Below are 23645 nucleotides of genomic sequence, written 5' to 3'. Positions count from 1 at the left end.
AACTGAAATTATTATTCTTCATTTCAGCTCCAGGGACTGGAATGGATGGTTTCACTCTATAATAACAATCTGAATGGAATTTTAGCTGATGAAATGGGACTAGGAAAGACAATACAGACTATTGCACTCATTACTTACCTGATGGAGCACAAAAGACTCAATGGCCCCTATCTCATCATTGTACCCTTGTCGTAAGTAATGGATCTCTTTCTAGCGTTGGCATCCTGAGCATTGCAGATTGGTTTATTTGGAACGCAACATACTGACAAGACCAGAAAGCTGATAAAGCGCTTGATTCTACTAATTTTGGCGAACTGGAGTAGTTTGAATTTACTCTAATTCACTCTTAAGCCGCTAGAGGGGGATGTTTTTTTCTTTCCATGCATGCAGTTTTCCATTCATCTTTTAACTCTGATATTAAAAATCTGTTGCTTAATTCTTTAAACGTCTGGCTCTTCATCTGATACCATGTAAGCATGCTTTAATGAGGTTGGATGATCTTTTAAGTACTATATAGCTAGCCCTGGATATATATAGCCTCGATGAGTGATACTCACACTTTTGTCAGGTGTCCAGATTATGAGTGTTTATTGTGCTGTCCTCCTTTGGCTTTTCCTTAGTTTTCCAAGATGATACTTGTTTTATAGATGACTTGTAATGCAATTTTCTTTCTCTGAAGGTGTGGTGTGGGTTTTAGTGATCTGGATAAAAAAATGCAAGGCACTGCAAAACAAATGTAGGAGATTGAGGGGTTGTTTGCTTCATTTTTCTGTAAGTGACTTGATTGATGTGCAGAAGCTCCTTGGCCTTTTCACTAGCTGATTTGTCCTCCAGTTGTGCTGCGTGTGCAAATCTGTTGCAGGATTAGGAATAATTTGATTTGTGGTCATTTCTTGATTTCTTTTGAGGTGTCCTGCCTTCTGGCAATGCTGCAGTAGCAACTGATTGACTAAGATAAATGCCACAGCTGTGCCTAATTGTATGAATATGAATTATGAGCTCTAGTGTGAAAAGAAACATCTGGGAGAAGATCTATAAAGTAAAACCAAGTTAAAAATAAAGGGAAAGTGTTATTAATGTCAGTTTTTACATGGGTACAGTAAAAATACCAAATTTCTCTTAAGTACTCTGTAATGATTTTTTATGTTTCTAGAAGAGGGAAGCTGAAACTTCTTTCTTGCATACATTTCAAAAGCTGCCTTTCTCTGCCCTTTCTAAATAGCTAGTATTGCTGCCATCACAAGTCCAATAAGAAGGGGAAAAAAACCCACAAGCAGCTGAAAAACCACGGGGTTATTTTTTGCTGTTGTCTTCTGATGGTTTTGGATCATAAGTAGTATAAAAGAACTTACGAATCTGTTTTTCTCTTCAAAGTATTTTGTTCTTTTTCTTAGTATGTTCCAAAATACAAAGGTGCATGTAAACCACTACTCTTACTGGTTTCAGAGAAGCCCCTGAATATAAACTGAAAGAGTGTTTCACACATTTTTTGTGCTTACTTCCCTCTGAGTTGCTTGTATTTTATTACAGTATATAAAGTGCATATTTAAAAATATGCTGTTATTTGTGGTGTTGGATTACATAAAATGTGTTGAAAAACTGGCAGCCACTTGGAAACATTTATGAAGTTTGACCTGCAAATGATGAAACATGTTACTTTTTCTTTATAATCTCTTTGATAGGACCTTATCCAATTGGACATATGAATTTGACAAATGGGCTCCTTCTGTGGTGAAGATATCTTACAAGGTTTGATTTGCCTTTTATATGACAATAGAATTAAAGGAATGAGACTAGGGCCAGTTTTTCTACTGTCTCTGCATGCATTTAGTCTGTTTGCTCATTAGATTTTGTGATGTATGTCAGGGCCTAAGCATGAAATTAATCACACTTAAGAAGACTGTAATAAACTGTAAAAGACTAGAGGAAAATTACTGTAAAAAACTGTAAAAAATGCAGAATAAAATTGTTAATTATCATATTGCAAGGCTTCTGGTGAGACTAATACAAATGGTGACTACTTCACATTTTAAACATAGCTGAATACTTTCTCGTTTGCCTGCTGTACTAGTGATATGGCCAAACAATTTGTAAGGAGGCTAGACCATTGACTACGTATTTTCATGGCCGCCATAAACAGCTTTACAGTCTAGCAACTGTTTAGGGAAGGCACTCTGAAGAAGTCTTGAACGTATCAATGTATTATTTACAGAACTGTAGGATTACAAGTTGATGTAGTTACTCATTGTCTGCTAATTCAGAAAAAAAGTATTTTCTTCATCAGAATAAAGAGTAACTATTAACTTCTCTCTCTCTTTTAGGGTACACCTGCAATGCGCCGCTCACTTGTTCCTCAGCTTCGAAGTGGAAAATTCAATGTTCTTTTAACTACTTACGAGTACATAATAAAAGACAAACATATCCTTGCTAAGGTAATAGACTGTCCTCTCTTTACAGCAAGACCAAGACACCTTCCAATGGTGCATACCACAAAACACATTTTTGTTTTATAGGGAAGGTCCCATTGTTCTGTCTTGCAGTAAAAGTTAACCCTTCTTGGTCACAGCTGTTTCCTGTGTGAACAAAAGGAATTTCCTGAATGTGGCCAAGGGACTAATTCCTTTGTGCAGTTCTGTCTGTATACCTGCCTGTCCGTGGAAGAACATGACTGTTCTCACTTCTGCATAGTATTAATATAGCCCGAATTTGCAGCAGTGACTTTAAATTTTTTCTGTTGTTTCTGACCTGAAGCTCACTCTTACTAGAGCTTTTCCGGCTATGTGGTGACTTTGTGACTAAATAGTTACCAGTATCATGAATTTGCTATCGCTCACTGACTGTCTACAGGTGTGCCTCAAGTGTAATGAATTAAATTGAAAACTATTGTACTGTAAGACTATTTCATGTACACACAAAACAGACTAGGGAAGTATTTTGCTATACAGAGAAACCATATGGTCCTCCTGTCCCATTGTTGTTAATTTTCACTTTTATTTCTGTTACATACTGCATAATTAGATTACTTGTTTGTCCTCTCTAATACAAAAGCAGTGCATTTTCTTAGTATAATTCAGAGTGTTTGAAAACAGCTTGAGACTGCAGAGTGTTTCTTTTCCTCTGGTTTTTCCCACTCTTGCTGAAAGATAGGAAGGACAGCCACTCAACCTGTCCTGGGAAATGGAATTAGGTAGCACCTATGAAAGGACAAACCAAGGCCTATGTAGTCATATGGTAAGTGTGGCACTTGGGTTGACTATCCATGTTGTAGTACAGGTGGTAAGAGAGAGCAATATCTTTCAGTATCTGCTGTGACTGCATTTAAACTTTCATATTAAGAAGTAGAAACTTCAGTTGAAAATGCAGTAACTGAGATGATTGTAATTATCCTGCTTTGTTCTCAATTGAAAATATAGGATTAACTGAAAAGAAAGTAAGTTCAGGGTTGCTGTTGTTTGTGAACATACTTCGTCTGAAAATGCTTTGTCCCCTTTCAAGGTTCTTGTTTGGAGACAGATTTATTTGGAGTTATTGTGGTCTCTTTTTTCCCCCGCAAACCATCTTCTGGCCTTGATTCTAATCTCTTTCTCAGAAATGGAAAGAATCTGCTGTTTGCTGTTACCATTCCCATCAGAATTCAGCATCAGATTGAGCATACCTAGTTTTTGTCTCTGTGTTTGCTGCTTGCAAGGACAGTGGTATTTGCATAATGCTTGATTTGGCTTTCCTCACAGCTGAGAGTGACTAGTGTCTCAGGCTTGAAATATTTTTGTTCTACACCTGTTGAGAGAAATTGGACAATGTCTGACCTGCTGTTACTTTGCCAATTTTTCTTCTTTTTCTTTCAGATTCGGTGGAAATATATGATAGTAGATGAGGGCCATCGAATGAAGAACCATCACTGCAAGCTGACTCAGGTCTTGAATACTCACTATGTGGCCCCCAGGCGAATACTGCTGACTGGGACTCCGTTGCAGAACAAACTGCCTGAACTTTGGGCTCTTCTCAACTTCCTCCTCCCAACCATTTTCAAGAGCTGTAGCACCTTTGAACAGTGGTTCAATGCTCCATTTGCCATGACTGGAGAAAGGGTACTGTGGCAGTTTTTTTTAAAAGATCAGAAACAAACCAGTTTGAAGCTCCTCTGACAACAGAAAGGAACTTATACAGAAGGATTAGTGTTTTAAATCTCTCCCTGGTACTTAGGGAGTTAAGATAACTAAAAGTCTGGTATTTTTTATGATACCAGAAAATTTTAATGTCACTGTAATTTTTGACTCAGAATCAGTTTGATCGTAAGATGCAAATAATTACTGCACATGCTTAACCTTTTATGTGAGAGATGACATTGCCTAATATACTAAGTTGCCTTGTAGTGACTTTTCTGAACTTCTGTAGGTGGACTTAAATGAGGAGGAAACTATTCTGATCATCCGTCGTCTCCATAAAGTACTTCGACCCTTCTTGCTGCGAAGATTGAAGAAAGAGGTTGAGTCTCAACTGCCGGAAAAGGTTTGCAATGATAGGAGTTTTGGAAAGGGTTTAATATTCCTTTTTAAGCATTGAATAGCGTTCCTTTTTCAGATTTATTTTTCAGAAGAGGACTTCTTTAGCGTTTGTTATTGCTGTGATTGGTTTGTTTATAACTCTTCAGAGAAAGCTGGCCACTGAGGAAGCCTGAATACCTGAAGTTTCTGAATTCTCAGGATTCCTCACCAGTCTTACAGCTTTAATTCTGTTTGTTGTCATCGTTGTAAGACATGCACCCTCTTCCCATAGAGTCTGGTTTCAATTTGTGAGTCAACCATAGACTGAGGATAAGACTCTCTGTCCTGTCCCATCCTCCTTGCACTCCTTGAACTTTGTTCCCGTGGCTAGTTCACTGAAATTCCTAAAGGACTAGTTGACTTTATGAAACAGGCAGAATTTGGTCCTGCATTATCATTCTAAAAATTGTGTGAATTTTCTTTTTGAAATTGCACAATTTTTTTTAACTAGTAGCTTTTTAATTCAGAACATAAAGTTATCTTCTGATTTGAAAGGTCATTGTTTTTGTATCTGGCCAATAAAAACACAGTGACTGTAATCTGGAAATGAGGCAATGGAAAAAGAAATGGATTAAATTGGGTTATGAAATCTTTGTATTACTGTGTTTAAATCTAGTGTGCAGTTAAAAACTACTGTAATAAATACAGTTTTACAAAGCTGAACACCATGTCAGGCTGAACGTAGGGGTCATACAGTACTTGATTAATTCACTGTGTTTTAGTGGATATTGAGAAAATGGCATATTTCTATGACAACCTAGGTAAGCATTATGCTAATTAGATACTGTGAGAGATGCTTATTTGCTGCATATACAATGATGATATTTTTATAATGTTTAACTCAATAAAGTCAACACAAAATACTTTTTTAATTACATGTTAAACGTAAAGTAAAACAAAATTAATTTCTAATTCTTTTTTTAAATTTTAAAAATTACAGAATGAGGAAAAAAATACGTTGGGTAATCCTGCAGTTACATTCTTAGGATCCAACTGTCTCATGGTAGTGTGACTCACAGATAATCTTTCGAGATGCTCACTGCTGTGCTTGCAGTTGGATTGCTGGTTACAAAAATTTTATGTGGTGTTAGGGTACCGATAAAAGATTAGTTGCTTTGTTTTGTGTTTTCAAACGGCAAGAACTTGCAGTTAGATCTTACTGATACTGTTATATTAGTGTGTTTATGGTTGGGTTTTTGTTTTACACTAGGTGGAATATGTGATCAAATGTGATATGTCAGCTCTTCAGAAGATCCTGTACCGTCACATGCAGGCCAAGGGAATCCTTCTTACAGATGGTTCTGAAAAAGACAAGAAGGTACAAAAGAAAGACTAAAATATGTAGGAAATACTGTATTATGATTAAACATGTTAACAATATTATTTCTGTTTTATAAAATCAGTATGTAGCTCATACTGCAGGTTTCTTATGGAAAAAGAAATCTCTGTCAGGCACACTTTTCAGTTACAAGACTGCAGCTCATGCTTTCTTTTCACAAAGGGAAGATATTACTTGTATTCACTGTAGTTGCAGTGCCTTTCTGCAAACAGGGAATGTTAGAAAAAAGCAGCATTTCCTTTGACCAAGTTAATTCAATAATGTACCTGAATAACTGTGATTGTGGCAGCAGTGGCTACAGAAGGTCGTTCATCTTGTCTTTCAGAGTGATTGGTTAAGTCTCGTTTCAGCCAGCTAGGGCTGTACACTTGCGTTCATACTTAGAGGATCTGTTGATGACAAAGTTCTTTAAGAGAACTGTATGATTCAAAGTCATGTAGTTAGATTAAAACTATGTGTTAGTAAATGTTGATTATGCCATCATGGGACTTCATCCAGTCAATGCAGTGTAAAGAAATTGCCATTCATCAACTTTCCACATTATAACAAATGTGAAATACTGTAGTAAATGTGAAATATCTTGAACAGGCACTGCAGAACACCTGGTGTGTAACAGTTTGGGTTTGCGCCTTCTTGTGTATATGTTGCTGATGCAGTGCAATCAGCACGTACGGTCTTTCCATAATCCTTTTTCAGATTGCCTTGGTACAGTGGGTGACTTTCTATTCAGTATCTTATTTTACCCTCCTAGTTTTGTGCAGTCAAATTGTTTTCTTTGCTGGTTCTTAATTAGAAGTCTAGACAAAACTGGTTCTTTTCACTGGATATTGGAACTCATCTTCATACTTCGAATACCTTTTAGACATTAATTTATGTTCCTTTGTTGTATTTTTTATGTAATTCTACAGTTTAATTTTGTCTGAAAAATTTCATTTTGTTTGAGTCTTCTTTCCTTTCTGATCTCTTTCTTTCACCTGCTTAGAAGCTTCTGTCAATTTTGTTCTACCTTGCTTCTCCACCCAGCTTTACACTTAACCAGTTCAAATTGCCTTTGTTGTCTTCTGAACACTTGCCTCTCCTTTCTCTCCCCAAGAGGCTACAATTTTTCATCTCTTGCCACCCTCTCTTAAATAATCTTTTTCTTTAGCTGTTTCATCAAGCTCTGTTATCCCTGCTACCTGTTGACAGCAGAGGGAGGTGGTTGTTAAGACCACTTGGCTTCAGTGATCAAACAACTACTGTTAGGAAAAAATCCTGTCTTTCTGCAGCTCTGACCTGGACCCAGCTGAGATAAGAGAAAGTTCATTAAGCTGGAACGCTTTAGAGAATTACATTTGTAATAAATATGAACTGCATTTTGGAGCAAATTGGAGAGGATTTTGAAAAGAACAAAACCAAATTTTGAATGTGTAGAGTGCCCCCTTCAAATGGATAATGGCTGCCATAGATGAAAGTTATGATTTCAGCGTACTTTCCAGAAAAGACTAGAATATTACTAGTATATATTATGACAAGTAGTGTATTCTCCCCTAGTTTTACGATTTGAAATTGCTAATTGTTTTTAAAGTCAATTTGAATTAGTCATACAATAATCTTGGAATATTGCTGCCACTCTGATTACATCTGGCATCTGAAAGTGGCAAGTCCTTGGCAATGTTACTATGATAAGATGTTCTCAAACTTTTATTCACCAGTTGCAATTAGTTGTAACCATACACTTTGGTCTAGCACAACAGCCTGATGTGTGTCCTGGTTCTACAGAAAGGTTAACTGTAGTGTAGATTTTGAGAATATACTTCTTTTAACAATAAGATGACTCATGAATTTGGTGATCTTTAGCTTTTTAGCACCTGTGGCCCTGTGTTTTACTTGGCCTAGAATGAGAAACCCATTATGTTAACAGACTGGAGAAGATACTGTGGAGTTGAAAAGCATCTAGCTAGAGTTGTTTCCTGTTAGAGGGTTCAGACCAGATGGAGTTTGTATGGATTCAAAGTAAACGGTATAAATAAGGAGGACAGTGGATGCTCTGCTTCACACCATGAATACTGCGAGTAGAAACATAATGCACTTTATGGATTGCTTCCGGATCCTCCTTTTTCATTGCAGAGCATTGTTAGGACTGGTGAATTTATATAGCAGGACAACTGCACAGTAGCTTCTGGATTTTTGTTGTTTTGTTTGGTTTGGGTTATTTTTTATTAGTTTTGGGGGGGTTGTTTTTGTTCGTCGGGATTCTTTTTTAATTAGTGATGCAGTGTTCAGGTTTGGGATAAAAATATTTTCAAAAGTTTTATTCTTAAGCTAAGAAATTAATAATTCGTTTTGCATTGTTTGTACCCATAGGGAAAAGGTGGGGCAAAAACTCTAATGAATACTATCATGCAATTGAGAAAGATATGCAATCATCCATACATGTTTCAGCACATTGAGGTAAGACTGACCGGTTTGATTTTGAGGGTTGTATTTATTCAGGTGGCTATCACAACAGAAAACTGCTGTAGAAGCTTATGTGTGTGGGAGGGAACATCTCTGTCCGCAGAATTTTTACTGGAAAGGACACATTTGAAAAAAACAGCCAACAGTCAACAACTCCCAGCTTTTTATTGTTAATCCAAAGTCTAGTTTAAAAGCATTTAATCTTATGGAACAGTGTTTTTAAAAAGTGAAGGTTTTTTTGTAAATTTAAGATATTCCAGAGCAACTTGATCTCCACATAGACTAAATTTGTGATGTATAGACACTAGTTCAAAATGTCATGTGTAGAATCTTTGTAACTGCTAATTAAATCTGTGTAAGACTGCTAGTCTTTTACAATGTCAATTAAATTGTCCTATTCCATCCACCTTGTTTTTTTCAGAAAAAAAGTACTATCTATATAGCATCTCTCAATAGGACCTGAAGTACATAAATATAATATATCTGGAATTATAGAAACTGTCATAAATATCTGGAATGAAGCTATGTATATGAATGAATAATTAAGTTCCTACTGTGATGTATTATCATTGTAGTTTTCACTCTTTGTTCTCTTGTATGCTGGTTAAATAAATTGAGTAATGGATCTTCTAGTAATCAGTATAAATTAATTAGAGTTCTACTGTATTTGTAATCTGGTAAAATGCAGAAGTTACTTCTGCAGACAATGAATTTCAAATAGTATTAGAGGAAAACATGAAGCAGAGCACTGGGGCTACAAGGTGGTTCCCAAGAGTAAAATCATCATTAAGCTCAAACCCCAACATTCATATATTTAATTTAATTTCAATAAGAATGCAAGATTTTTGGTTGCTGTGTAGTTTGTAATATGTTTATTGCTTATAACTCTGCAGGAGTCCTTCGCTGAACATTTAGGCTACTCAAATGGTGTCATCAACGGGTAACTGTTTCAGTTTTTCCTATGTTGTGTTGTGTTGTATTGCAGCTAATGATCACATCATTTTTCTGGAGGATGCATGCTAGCAGACTCAAGCAAACTTATAGAAAGGCAGAGGAGGCACAGGGCAGATATGTAAAGCAAAACACACTAGAAGTAGTGCTAGAAGTCTTACAGGATCTTTTCATGATCCTCCATCTCTTTCAGGATAGCCAGCAGAAAAGACTATCTTCCTTTCCCCTTATTTTGAAATAATTTAGATACCATCTGAAATTCATTGGAATGACTCTTCAGAAGTACGAGTTGGGATTTTCTTCTCCCTCGTTACTTTTGCCTTCTACTTTTTCCTCTTTACCATCTTTATTTCAAATTAAAGTAGCATTTTTTGCATAATCTGAAATGAAATAAATTTACTTTTTTTTTCTTGACACTTTGTACAACTGTCAAGTTAATGGATGCTTTCTGAACAGAAGGTGTGCACCATCCACCTGTCTTGCTTCCTGTTTAGGTGTTAATGACATTTCTTCTTTTTTTCCCCTTAACTACTGTACCAGACTGTTTGTCTCCTTAGTTAATATACCAGAATACTTGTCTCTTAAAAAGTTTAGTCTTTTGCTGATTACAGTTTTATGCCTATCAGAAGGCTATGTATCTTCTGGACTTTATACCAATGCTAATGATACATCATATTTTGCAAGTACAGACTCAAGGTTAGAAAAACGTTGCATGAAATTTATTTTTGTAAAGTGTATCACTGTGATGCTGATTTAGACATCCTGTTTACTTTTATTCATTTTCTCACAGTTATGAGTTGATTCAGTGCTAAGAGCCTGTTTTGCAATCCTTAGCACAGGAGACAGAAGGGCAGCTAACCAAAGCAACTGAACACTGTTCAGGGTCACCAAGGTTATATGGCTAAAGAGTATGTCCTCTGTCAAACTCCTTCTATTACCTCTGTATATTAGTTCAGTTAGCAATATTTCACTCCCATGTGCATAATAATTGATTGGAAACAGAGTTTCCAACATGTGCCTGATGAATACAATTTGCAACTACAGTTGCAGTTGAAAGTTGTTTTCGATACCAGTTGAAGACAAAACTAGGAGGTGAATGTTTTAACTGATAAAATGCTTATCTAGGTAAGAAATAATGTTTGTTTTGATAAATAATGAAAATAATTGAATTTCATAAAGGAGGGTATTCTGTGTGATTGAAAGTCTGCACAGTTTTTGTAATTGAAGAAAAATCAGGAAAACGGGAATTCACATGTGTGTTTATTTTTTTATTTTAATCATCATAAGCAATTTTAAAGAAAGAAAGGTGCTATAATCTTTTTTGGATTAAGTAAATTAGTCTCTTTGTTGTGGTCTGACACGATAATGACCGCAAACTTTTAAATGTGGGCTCATTCTGGCATTTACTGTGCTGTTTCTCTCAACAGAGCTGAACTTTATCGGGCTTCAGGGAAGTTTGAGCTACTCGATCGCATTCTACCAAAGTTACGAGCTACTAACCATCGTGTGCTTCTTTTTTGTCAAATGACATCACTAATGACCATTATGGAAGACTACTTTGCATTTCGAAATTTCCTTTACTTGCGTCTCGATGGTAAGCTAAATGGAAAAAAAAGGGTAATTAGCAGGATAGGTAGCATTCTTCATTAGTTTGGGCATGGAAGCCCTGGGTTCTCTTCATGGTGTCTTCCTAGCACACCAGTGCTGTGATGTGACTATACAAAAGTGTAAAGAGGTTCAAAAAATTACTTTATAAATCTGCAAGGATATTTATCATGAAATTATGGCAGTAGACCCTTAAGCTGCAATTTACTGGAATTTTCCTTATTCTTCCAGACAAGGTACTGAGCAAGATACGTTTTTGTCTCTGTTCATAGAGTTAAGTAATTTTCCCTCGCTCTTTCAGTATTTTCTTTCGTCTGTTTAACCTGCAGATTATTTGGTTAGGGGATTGTTTTGATGAGTGCTCAGGTCTGTTCATGAAATGCAGATTATGTAGAAATTTGATGCTTAGGGGCTCATCTCTTTTTCACAAAGGGTTTAAAATCCAGAGTCCCAATCGGTCATCACTGTCTAAGTTGTCTGAAGATATTCTCATGATAAGAGATGGTAATGCCACTGCTGTGCCTACGTTCCAGTGGAATTCATTGATTTTTATCAGTTTAAAGTTCAACTGCTATTCTCCACAGTCTGAATTTCAGGGATGGGTAAATCAGTACCTGTAGCTTTCTTCGTGAATTTCCCAGGAAAATCAGGAGCCTTGACTCCTTCATATGTAGATAAGTTTTACTACCTTTGAATGAAAAGATGATTTAGAAATATTGTGGAGTATTGTTCAATATCTTTGTTCAGTATATTTATTGACTATTCAGTATGTTTATTGATTTTCTAGATGAGGAGATCAAGTATACGCTCAGTAAATTCACGGTGACACCAAGTTGAGCGGGAATGTTGATTTAGTCTGCTGGAGGGTAGCAGGGCTCCACAGAGGGATCTGGACAGGCTGAATCATTGGCCAAGGCCAGTGGTATGGGGTTCTACAAGGCCAAGTGCCAGGTCCTGCCCTTGAGTCACAACAACCCCAGACAGTGCTACAGGCAGGGGGAGAAATGGCTGGAAAGCTGCTCAGCAGAAAAGGACCTGAGGATGCTGGGGAAAAGTAGCTGAACATGATCCAGCAGTGTGCCCAGGTGGCCAAGAAGGCCAGTGGTATCCTGGCCTGTATCAACAATAGTGTGTCCTGCAGGACCAGGGCAGTGATCATCCCTCTGTCCTCAGCACTGATGAGGCCACACCTCGAGTCCTGTGTCCAGTTCTGGGGCCCTCAGTTCAGGAGGGACATCGAGGTGCTGGAGCAGGTCCAGAAAAGGACAATGGATCTGGTAAAGGGTCTAGAGGATAAGTTAAACAGGGAGTGGCAGAGGGAGTTGGAGTTATTTAGCCTGGAGAACATAAGGCTGAGAGGGAACCTTATCATTCTCTACAGCATCCTGAAAGGAGGTTGTAGCCAGATGGTGGTCGGCCTCTTCTACTAGGCAGCTAGCGACAGGATGAGAGGACATAGTCTTAAACTGCACCAAGAGAGGTTTAGGTTGGACATTAGGAGGAATTTCTTCACAGGAAGGATGATTAAACTTTGGAATGGATGGAATAGACTACCCAGGGAGGTGGTGGAGTCACCTGGAGGTGTTTAAGAAAAGACTGAATGTGGCACTTAGTGCCATGGTCTACTTGATGTGATGGTGTTCAGTTAAAGGTCGTACTTGATGATCTCAGGGGTCTTTTCCAACCTAGTTGATTCTGTGATTCATTCTGCAATTCTGTAAAAGGAAAATAGAGTATCCCACCTGAGTTTTAAAGCTGTTTGCCGCAGAATGTCTTTGTCAAAACTGTCCTAAGAACATACTAGCATGCTAACAAAGCCCTCTTCACACCTCTGGCCTGCAGGTGTTTTAATGCTTCCATTCAAGAAAGATTAATTGTATTACATTCTAAATGTTTTAAATAACCTTACATCATGTGTTTTTAAATGAATTCTTTTTCATGCCAGGATGTTTACAGCAAGATGTGGTATGGTAAATACACCTCATTGTTTTAAGATTTTCCAGGTAGTTCATTAAATTAGATGGACCGTTTTTCTTCTTTTCCAATTTTGTAATTATCTACCATACTGGAATGCAATCTTTATGTAGATTCTATCCAGCTGTCTTCTCATTTAGTGTGTTTTCTACCCAGTTGATGTGGGTACCTTACCCAGTTAAGGGGTTCAGTGGGCCAGCAGTTTGGCTGTGTGGTTGTGGTGGCTCTGGGTGGGATGGAGTTAACTTTCCTCCTGGCAACCCATATAGTGCTGTGCTTTGCATTTGTGGTTTAGCAGGGTTGATAACTCTCCAGTGATACCACTCCAGTGTTTTGGCTATTGCTGAGCAGCACTCCAGAGTGTCAAAACTTTCTCTGCAAACCACCCCTCCATCTCGGAGGCTGGTAGGCTGAAGGTGAACTGGGACCCAGATGAGACAGCTGACCAAACTGACAAAATGGATGCAAACAGCAATACAAACTGAGGGAAGAGGATGCAGGGACATTCCTTGTTGTGGCATTTGTCCTCCCAGTTACTCATTATGAGTGCTGAGATCCTGCTGTCCAGGAAGTGGGTGGACATCTGGCTGCTGATGGGAAGTAGTAAATACATTCCTCTTCTTGCCTTGCTGGCATATGCACCTTTCACTTTTATTAAGCTGCCTTTTTATCAGCACGGGAGCTTTTCTGTCTTATTTTCTCCCCCTGTACTGTTGAGTTGGGGGGGGGTAAGGGGATGTATCTGGCAACCAGCTGAGGTCAACCCACTGTAATAATAAAAAAAGCTTCATCTTCTGTACATATATCACCCTCAAGACAGGACGTTTTAAGAATTTTCGGTCCTTTGGTATTAATTATGACTCTGAAGGCAAACAGTGATATTTTGATAAATCTCTATATAAGTAGCTTTTAAAGATATTTAATGCTATTACAGCCAGAAGGCATTAATCAAAGCTAGAGGTCTTTTCTGTTTGTGTATAGTAACTTCAGTTGAAATTTATGTGAGTCATGAAAATGTATAACAATGTTAGCCAACATTTTAAGATTTACTTTTGAAAATTCAAGATAAATACTTTTAAAGAGATATTTAGAAGTCCGTCTCTTACATGTGATAGGCAGTTGACTAAAACATTTGTGGACAGTGTTTATTCTGTGTGACATAAAATGTGTCAGAGGTGTCAAAGAGCAGTGCACTAAAATTACCCTTCCACATGTACTTTTAGCAACTGACATTGTATTTATATTATTTCAGTTCACATCTTTTTATGGGATATTCATATTTTTTTCTTTTCAGGCACAACAAAGTCAGAGGATCGAGCTGCTCTGTTGAAGAAGTTCAATGAACCTGGATCACAATACTTTATCTTCTTGCTGAGTACAAGGGCTGGAGGGCTAGGCTTAAATCTCCAGGCTGCTGACACTGTTATAATCTTTGATAGCGACTGGAATCCTCATCAGGTTATTTTTATTTTCTTATCTTCATGAAATGTGCAAAGAATTCATGATTCATTTTTGAGTTGCTTCTTTAAATAGGAGATATAACCTGGAATGAAAGGAGAAGAATCCACATAAGTCATAAAATGCTGCTTTGAGAGGAATTAGTGAGGCAAACTGCTGCGATCAAGAAGTGTTTTAGTTTGAATCACTGAACTAATTCTGTGTCTGCGTATATATTTTATCTGAGTTTCAGGGTATCCTCAGAGCGATAGGAGTAACATAGTAGAGATTTGTAACTAGGAGTGTTACAAATGTTCTTCATTTGTATAACTGTGCTCATTCTTTAACCCTTAGGACATAATAACTAACGCTGCCTTTTCAGCCTTCAGGAGGTAGGTTGCAACACTTCAGTAAAGGTTGTGCTGAATGCTGCCTGTTTCATGAAATCGGTAACCATGTGAGTGCAGAAGGTCTTGGCCTGAGATACATTGTTGGTGTAGTGGTTAGTACTGAGAGTGGATCACCAGGAAAAGAGGGTATCAACCACTTTGACTTATTTAAAAAAGCCAAAAGATGTAACTGAAGTATGTCTTTTCCACCTTTTTTTTTCCCCTTTTTGTTTTTAAGAATGGAAGTGAGATATCTCTTGGAGTACATAGCCATGTGTGTGTTTTCAGCGATTTCACTTATCTGTGCGAATCACATCATAGCCAGCGATGTGTAAAAGTAAGGGAAGAGAGACTAAAAAGAGTTTTACTCTCTCTATGTGTTTTCCTAACAGGACTTGCAGGCACAAGATAGAGCTCACCGAATTGGTCAGCAGAATGAAGTTCGAGTCCTGCGACTGTGCACTGTGAACAGTGTGGAAGAGAAGATACTTGCTGCTGCAAAGTATAAGCTGAATGTAGATCAAAAAGTTATTCAGGCAGGAATGTTTGATCAGAAATCTTCAAGCCACGAAAGGAGAGCCTTCCTACAGGCTATACTGGAGCATGAAGAAGAAAATGAGGTAAGGTAGTTAGAAATTATTAGAAAGAGGATGTTTCAGGAAGTATGGAGTAATTTTTTTTTTCATCATTTACAGAGATTGTCATTTCCTTTGAAATTAGAAATGTCATCATATTCTTACCATCAGTCAAAGAAATAGCTTAATTTTTCTCTTTTTTATCATCACAGTAATAGGTTATAATGTAATGGTTATGAAGTAATGGTTATGATTAAATCTTAGTGTAGAATTAGGCATTGTAACTTAAAACCCATTCTGCCCTTCATAATTTTGGCAAATAATTGCATTCAGAAAAGATTTTTTCCAGAACAGTTCCTAAATCCTATAAACCAGTTCCTAAATCCCATTTATATGTAGGTAATTTGATTTTCAGACATGCTGAGCAATTAGCACTACCTAGGTTCAATCATGAAAAACCATGCCTATTGTGCCTCTTCTGGAACCTCGGTAAGAGTTAAGATCTGCTTTGATGTGCTTTGGGCTTAGGGCAATCCAGCACCACTTCCTCTTCAAGAAACAATTAGCTGATTAAAAAGAGCTGTCAAGTCTTCTTTTACAGTAGTGGACAGCGAGGTTACAGAATTACTCACTGTATGTCCCTGTCTCTTCATTGTCTTGTTCTATGGAACTGTGAGTGTGGAATGATGAGCCTATTCTTTTGCCTGTCCCTGCAGATTCTTCTCTTAATTTGAAGAAAATTCAGCATTTGAATGAAAGCAGTATTTGGGGGAAAGCAAATTAATGTATCAGTTGTGCTGATAACACACACACAAAATCCTGTTCTGCGGTGACGTTTCTCAACTAGAAAATACCTTGTAGTAGTTAAAGACAAAGAGATTTTGAGACTGATTTTGCCTCTGAGTATGCCTTGTATGTCTGAATATGGTGCATACTGAAAGAAAGAAGGTTCTATAGCCTGTGTTTCACTGGCATCCTCCATTACAGGGTGTAAAGTTTCAAAGACTTAGGAGTTTCCTTCTTCAATCATTAATCCTTTTGTGTAAACTCTGTCTTGCGCATTTAGAAAATGTAGTACCTCATTAAGATGGAATTTTGTATTGTTTTAGTATTTCCCTAAAATTAGAGTGATAAACATTATCAGTAATTGTCTTTTATTTGTAGTGCCAATGCAGAAACGCGGTGATACATATGTACCATTTTTGATTAAGTAAAACCGTAGTTCTAAAGCAGCCAATGCTATCTATATTAGTAGATAGATTAACTTGAAATCAGCAAAAATATTGAGTAAGCCTATGTTTTGTGTTTTTTTAATTGATGTAAATTTGTTTATTATGTTTTCAAAGCCCTAGAAAATATTTATCTAACTGGTTCCGAAGTCAGGCCTGTAGCTCAGGGACTACTTGACTTGCATTATTTCGTAGATAACTTCAGAACAATCTGCTTCTTGTGTGTTGTTCAGATACATTTGGTCTGTCATCCTGAAGCAAGCAGATTTGAGCAAGGCTTGTTTGCCATAGCACAGCATCAGTGTTTAAAGTTAGCATTGATGTTGGTGTCTGACTTCTAACAGCAGACTGAAGATTTGAAGGAATACTTCTGTGTGAACAGAGACTATGCAAAATTTACCTAAACACTAACACTCTTGAGGGACTAAGAGGGATTGAATTTGCACCATCCTGCACATTGCTTCTTCATTGCTGCAGCACTGAAAACAAATTTGAGTATCATATGAGAGATTGACTAGAAAAAAGTAAATCTCTCAGCTAAAAGTTAATATATCAATAATAATATCAACCATATTAAAACAACTTTGACTTGCAAATATATACTAGCACATCTAAAAAAGAGGTTGTGTAGCGATCACCTAGTTAAATATTCCCATGCTAAGCATGCATTAAACTTGTCACACTTACATGTAGAGCGCTGTTTGTACTTTCTTAGTGGTTTTTGTAAGTTTAGCATTGAAACTCCCTTATTTTTCTTTCTTCTTTCCTCTTCTTTTTGCACTGTTTTTTTTTTTTTCAACAGTGCTGGATAAAGGAAAGAGGTAATTTCTGTGTATTTTGAAAGATTTATTTTATACAGCAGCGTATCGCAAGTGATTAAAAGTAACTTGTTCATGGAGTAATTTTGTATTAGCACTGGTGTTTTTTTTTAGTTTTTTCTTCTGCCAAGTCTACCTTATTGGCAACAGGATTGTTCACACATCCTGTTAACCACAGATAATACGGACACAGCTTCTGCTGTGTGATCCCTGATTTTTTCAGATCAACAATTACTTTGAGGTGGTAGGAAGTGTATGAAACTTCCAGGATGATCACATTCATAGAAGAATCTTTTTTTCTCTCTGTATGTAACCATGTGACTTCCTTTTTTTGAACATTGAAGGAGAAGTGAGTAGAAGTAAGAAGAACCAGCTACCACTTTCCAATTTGCTTTGTTCATGTTAAATTATATGTTCATTAAGGTACAAAGGTGTTCTCTGAGAATTGCATCAATAAGAACTGGGTTTTTTTTTTTTAGTTGTAGAAATCCTACCACTGGAGGGAAGATAAGTGGATATATAAAGGTCTTTTTTCTTCATTTCAGAAAAATAATAGCTACAGGATATTAGGTTTTTGGGGTGTTATATGCAGCATCCTATACTCCCATTACACTGGATTCAAAATATGAGTTTTCATGAAGAATTATAGGTCTCTGGTGTACTGTAATAACAGGTTTAGAAAACCCTATGAAGGAATCACTGTAGTTTTACCATTTCGAGTGACCTGTTTTCTGGGCTTTCATAATAATTCAGGGAGGGAAACTGAAATTGTGGACTCTGATTGTGTTAAAATGGGTATCGTAAGTATTCAGCTTTAACATTTTTCATTGAACGCTACAGTTTTGAATTGTTTTTCAAGTGTCTGTTTCTGTTTTTATGACATAACTGATTTTGTCGAAGTAAAATTTTCACATCTCAATTTGTAAGCAGACAGTGGACAAGAGAAAGGGATTCAGCAGTGTTATTTTCCAGTATAAAGACATATTTAATTTTTTTTCGTTTAATCAGGACTTCTTCATTCTCCGTGCTTTGGCAGCAAAGACCTCAAAATGTAGAATAGTATATCTGGGGGAGCACTGTAGAAGAGCAGAATGAAAATACATTTTAACCAAAGCACTGGCTATGCTTCTGACCCAGGAAAACCACAACCCAAATTTTCCTCATTGTGTATTTGTTCATTTCCACATTCTTGAATTAAGAAGGTAGTAATAAGTCCCAGTTGTCTCTCTGATTGTTATTTTTGTGTAACTTCTGAATAGCTGAACATTTTAAAAGTTTTAGTTTCACTTTTGAGTGTTTCACACGTGTTGTCTGAGAAGGAGGGTCAGTGAAGCTCTGACTTGATGGAGGCTGTTACTTCAAATTGCATGTAACTTCTTTCTAATAATTTTATCCATCTTTTTAACCAGGAGGAAGATGAAGTTCCTGATGATGAGACTCTGAATCAGATGATTGCTCGACGTGAGGAGGAATTTGATCTCTTTATGGTAAGGATGATGTGATTATAAGTAGATTATCTTCTCCAGTGTTTTAACTAAGGCTTTAACCTTTTGTCATTAAATTTTGGAAAACTTTATTGGAGGAATATGCTTTATTTACTTGCATTGTTTATCTGAGGAAAGAAGTGTAGTCTGCTTAAACACAGAGTTCCTCACACAACAGAAAGACTCAGAGATCCTTGCTGTCAGTACAGTGAAAAAGTGACAATCTGGAGGAAGAATCTGACACAACCTGAGAAATTCGTAGTGCGAAAACTGTAGTCACAGTTTGGCTTGCTAATCCTACAGCATCCTTTTGCTATTCAACATTTCTTCTTCCTTTTGGGCTTTGATGTTGGCAAGGACAACTACAGGAACTTAACTAGATAGCAAATTAGTAGACTTACACTGTTGTTTTCTTGATGAGTTAGCTGGAGTTTGCTGATGGTTTTGTCAAGGGCCCAGTTACTGGCATCTCTGCTGCTACAGCTGTTGAACAGTTACCAAAATAGAGCTAGTGACAGTAGTTCAAATGTAAGCCACTCATTTTTATTACTACTTCCCTTTTTGCTAATGCTACTGCAGCACTGATGGAATAATTACTAAAATGTCTGTATAGGCATGGCTCTTGCCTCATTGAATGTTATCTCAGAAAAACTGAAATCTCTAAAGTCCGGCTGCACAGAAAATGAGTGGTTACAGACACCTGTCTTTTTAAACTTTGCGTCAGTGATTCGGATGTAAGGAGATTTACGTGACAGAAACCAAGAGGTGGCCTTTCAATCCAAAACTCAAAAGAAATAGTTTCATCCAAATTATTGACTGAATGTACCCTGTTTTCTGTGAAAGTAGATTTGTTCTGGTAGTAGGAGAACTTCTTAGTATTTCTTCTTCAGATTCAGAAGGGAAGAACTAATCCTTGAATTGAAAATAGCTGATGAATTTATGTCTATTAGCAGGAAATTTTTAAAACTTCATCTTTTAGTATTAAATTTGAATTGTGTGGATGTAATTTATGGTTTTCATATTAATTGACATGGAAGTTTTTAGGGGAAAGTAAAGAATTGCAGTAGAATTGAAGAGGCAAAAGTAACATGCTTTGAAGGCCAGAGTTTGAAAATAGTAAGATAGAAAGAATGAAGTTAAATATTAATGGCTAAGAAATAATTTTAATTGTTAATAAAAATGGTTTTCATTGTAGTAAACTGTTTAATTATAAAAGAAAAATCTGAAAAAAAACTTTGGCAGTCAGGGCTCTTTGTCTTCTTTCTATCAATATTTCAGGTCTTGTACAGTCAGATAAAAAGCACAGGCTGTATTCTCCCTACCTTAGTGATACCTGTGTCTTCCTAGAGATAATACCTCTGAATTCATGTATGTCTGTGTCTTGGCTAGGGTTGTAGAAGGATGATATGTCTAGTTGGCCTCCTGTGTTAAATGCAGCATCATGCACACAAGGAAGGGGTTTACACATAGTTGAAAACATTTTTTATGAAGGTTTACTGGCCAAAGCAGTAGCCTGCTACAATGCTACAGCCAATTCTGATGCTAGTCTATTAATATTTTTTTTTTCAAATATGAAAATTAAATGCTTGGTCACCATCTGTTTGTTTCCTCTGCTTAGCAACTAATTACTGAGTAATAAGTACTGTATGACTCTTCAAAAGGCCTAATTGAAATGGGTATTCATATTACCTGATTTGAGTACTTAAGAAAATGCAGATGCAATTCACAGAACCATAGGAAGCTTGATCAGCATATAGTCAATAGAGAAAGGTGCATGCTTCCCCAGGAGGATTATGAAGTATCTCACTGGTGAGAAGGTCATGGGAATCTATCCTCAGTATCCATATCTGTTTTCTGAGGTAATTGCTCACCACACTTGAAATTAATTTATATGATTATTCAAAATTTTAAATTATTTATATTTCAGCTGAAAGTCTTAACATTACCTTCTAATGTTCTTAACACTTTATCCAACATTATTTGGTATTTTTGTGTTTTGATTTTTGTCTAGTACAGCAGTATGATCAGGAAAAATTCAGGTTTAAGCATGTTGACTTTCTGGCACTGTAAAGCTTGCACTGTAGGCAAGCTCTTCTCCGAATTTATTAATTCTCTTTTGATTCTTCTTTTCTAATACGAACTTCTAAATTTTCTTCTTCTGATATTCAGGCACACAAAACTGTGTGTTTTCAATTATTCCTTTTAGTTACATAATACTAACACCTTATGGGGACATCGTGAGGGAATGATTAGTATTTGCAAATACAAAAAGCCTGTGCAAATAAGGAAGAGTGTTTTAATTAACAGAACACAGCAGTGTTCTTGTGATCTGCTTTTTGTCACTTGGCTGCTTCGTTGTCTTAGTTACTTCAGTGAAAGCTAGTTGTGGAATAGTGAATATGACTGAAAATTAACAAACGAGTGTAGCTTTTTCTTTTTATAGTTGCATTTTAGAAGTATTTAAGAGTATCATGAAAGGGAAATACCTGTGAAGGACTTGTTTAACGTTTCAGATATCAGTAGATAGGTAGACATTTACATGGTGCGCTCAATAATTGCCCTTAAAACTTTTTTATCCTTTCTCGATTCCCATTGCAGCGTATGGACATGGACCGTCGCAGGGAGGATGCCAGAAACCCTAAGCGTAAGCCACGCTTGATGGAGGAGGATGAATTACCATCCTGGATTATTAAGGATGATGCTGAAGTTGAAAGGCTTACGTGTGAAGAAGAAGAAGAAAAAATATTTGGTAGAGGATCCCGTCAGCGCAGGGATGTGGACTACAGTGATGCTCTCACAGAGAAACAGTGGCTGCGGGTAGGTTGTGCCTTCTAGTTGATTGGTTGGGTTTTTTACATTTGAAATTTAGTCATTTGGGGTGGGGTTTATTTTTTTTGCTTTGAAGACTGCAGCAGGGAAAACACAATGTAGTAGTTAGGCCTAAAATATCCTTATTATCCAGCTTTTGCTGCTGTGTTGAAGGCGTAAATAAGTCTCGAACTGCACTGCAGAAACTTACATCAGTGTTTTTAAGTGCTGAATCAGGGCTATGGTAGCATTCAGTTGGAATTATTCTATTGCCATGGATCTTGACATATTTCTTACATCTTTAGGCACTTTCATATGTGTCATCTTTCAGATACCCAAAGCATTCTTTTGTGGCAGTGGAGACTAGTAATCAGTGTATATTATAACTTTCTGTGCTGGAGAAGCTGACTGTGTTTTTAAATACCTGAATTTAACCCTTTTAAGAATTTGGAAATTTTCACATAAGTTTCCTTTCTCTCAGGCTATTTCATTTCCAAATCTTGAGCATTTCTTGGCTCCACTAAGATCAAAATACCTGATAAAGGATTTAAGAATTTAAGGCCTGAAAGCAAAGATTCTAAACTTAACTCAGACAAAATTTGTGGTTTTGTGGTACTTAAGGATTCTTGCTGTTCTGTGAAATACACATCTAGTGAGTAATAATGCATGTGTCTTTTCAGAGTGGGAGTAAATATAGGAAGGAGCATGATGAGGATTGATTGTTGGAAAGTCTTTTCAGAACAAGGAAATTTGATAATATTCTGATTTCGAAAACTTATAGATAAAGTATTTTAAGAGCAAAACGAAGCTACATGGTTTGACAGAGTAAGTTTTATTGTAGAAGAACAACAGACAATACCAACCTGAATATACAGTGTAGTTTTTGTGTATAATTTGCTAAAGATAGGTAAAAATCTTAACCTACTTAGTTTCAAATGTGATGTTGGTGTGAGTGCATTGTGTAATACTGTGCTAGGAGCTAATCTGGATTGTGCTGCTTTGGGGAGAAAAGCTTTGAATGATACATCAGCTGTAAATTTAAGCAAGTCTGTGGGAGTTTTATACTTGGCATTTTCAAGGAGCGTACATCTACTCAAGGCCATTTTAAACAAATTTTTTTAAATGATGAAATACTCTGGCTGTGGCAACATAGACGTTAGCTTTGACTTTTGTGTTTTGTGTCTTGAGTTGGCTGTAATACTTGTGCTAAGTGTTTTATTTTTAAAAATGGCAACCGTAAAAGAAATCATCTGATCCCTCTTCCTTCTGCAGGCAGAATCATCCAGTCCCGTGTCGTTTATAGTAGTAGTTCATCTGACCTGTTCTTCTAGGCATTCCTGAGCAGTGAATTTAAAAATCCAGAGCAGAATGTTTTTAACTGTTTGACTTTTCCTTATATTTTACCTGAATTTTCCTGTTGGAATTAAAGCTAATTGGTTCTTGTCCTAATCACTGCTCATGCAGAACAGGCTACTACCTTTGTTTTTTTTCAACATTTTGTGTCATAGAAGAGTTGTCACCCTGTTCAGTAAATTCATAAGATTAACAACCACTGCTTATGCAGTCTTTCCCCATAGTTCCTGTTTTCTAGCTTTTTTGATTATTTTGACTGATTTCTCCTAGTTTTTCTATATATAACTGGTGTCTTTCTACGGGTTTGGTTGAAAGCTAGACATCAGAATTCCAGATGCAGCGTCATTTGAATAAGGAGGAGGAGTTCTTTCACATAACTTCTAGGATACTTACACCTCATAATCCAGTATTTCATTTTCTTAACATGAAAGGTATTCACTCATGTTAAATTTTTGATCCAGTATAAGACCTTAGTCCTTTTCTGTGGATCTACTTCTTTGCCAGCTTTTCAAAATCATGTTTCATATAGTCAGTATTTCCTTCCTGGTGAGAAGATTTAGCATACACCCTCACTGAATGATACCTGAGTTTTCTTCACGAAAATTACTCTGAATTTTAAGCCTATCCTTAGGTAAACTTCTGGTCAACTTGGTGTTCTTTTGAGATTTAGTGGGCATACCTTCTATTCTGTGTTTCCGAA

The 23645-nt window shown here is 36.7% G+C and overlaps 1 protein-coding gene across 4 annotated transcripts in view; it reads left to right on the top strand.

Annotated features, from left to right (window-relative positions):
* The window catches only part of SMARCA2 (SWI/SNF related, matrix associated, actin dependent regulator of chromatin, subfamily a, member 2), a 120059-nt gene that overhangs the window by 60929 nt on the left and 35485 nt on the right, over positions 1-23645 (top strand). For all 4 annotated transcript variants that reach the window (XM_027752187.2, XM_027752189.2, XM_039384490.1 and 1 more), the window contains 13 exons: positions 28-191; positions 1683-1749; positions 2322-2432; positions 3846-4088; positions 4396-4509; positions 5755-5862; positions 8230-8316; positions 9216-9262; positions 10701-10867; positions 14147-14310; positions 15071-15298; positions 18710-18787; positions 21383-21601. In XM_027752187.2, coding sequence (XP_027607988.1) covers positions 28-191; positions 1683-1749; positions 2322-2432; positions 3846-4088; positions 4396-4509; positions 5755-5862; positions 8230-8316; positions 9216-9262; positions 10701-10867; positions 14147-14310; positions 15071-15298; positions 18710-18787; positions 21383-21601 — 1797 coding nt within the window. The remainder of the gene's footprint in view (positions 1-27; positions 192-1682; positions 1750-2321; positions 2433-3845; positions 4089-4395; positions 4510-5754; positions 5863-8229; positions 8317-9215; positions 9263-10700; positions 10868-14146; positions 14311-15070; positions 15299-18709; positions 18788-21382; positions 21602-23645) is intronic.

Source organism: Pipra filicauda, unplaced genomic scaffold (genome assembly GCF_003945595.2).
Source record: "Pipra filicauda isolate LSUMZ 115617 unplaced genomic scaffold, ASM394559v2 scaffold35_size7292922_pilon, whole genome shotgun sequence".
Classification (NCBI taxonomy): Eukaryota; Metazoa; Chordata; class Aves; order Passeriformes; family Pipridae; genus Pipra; species Pipra filicauda.
This window is presented reverse-complemented; position numbering and strand designations above follow the sequence as displayed.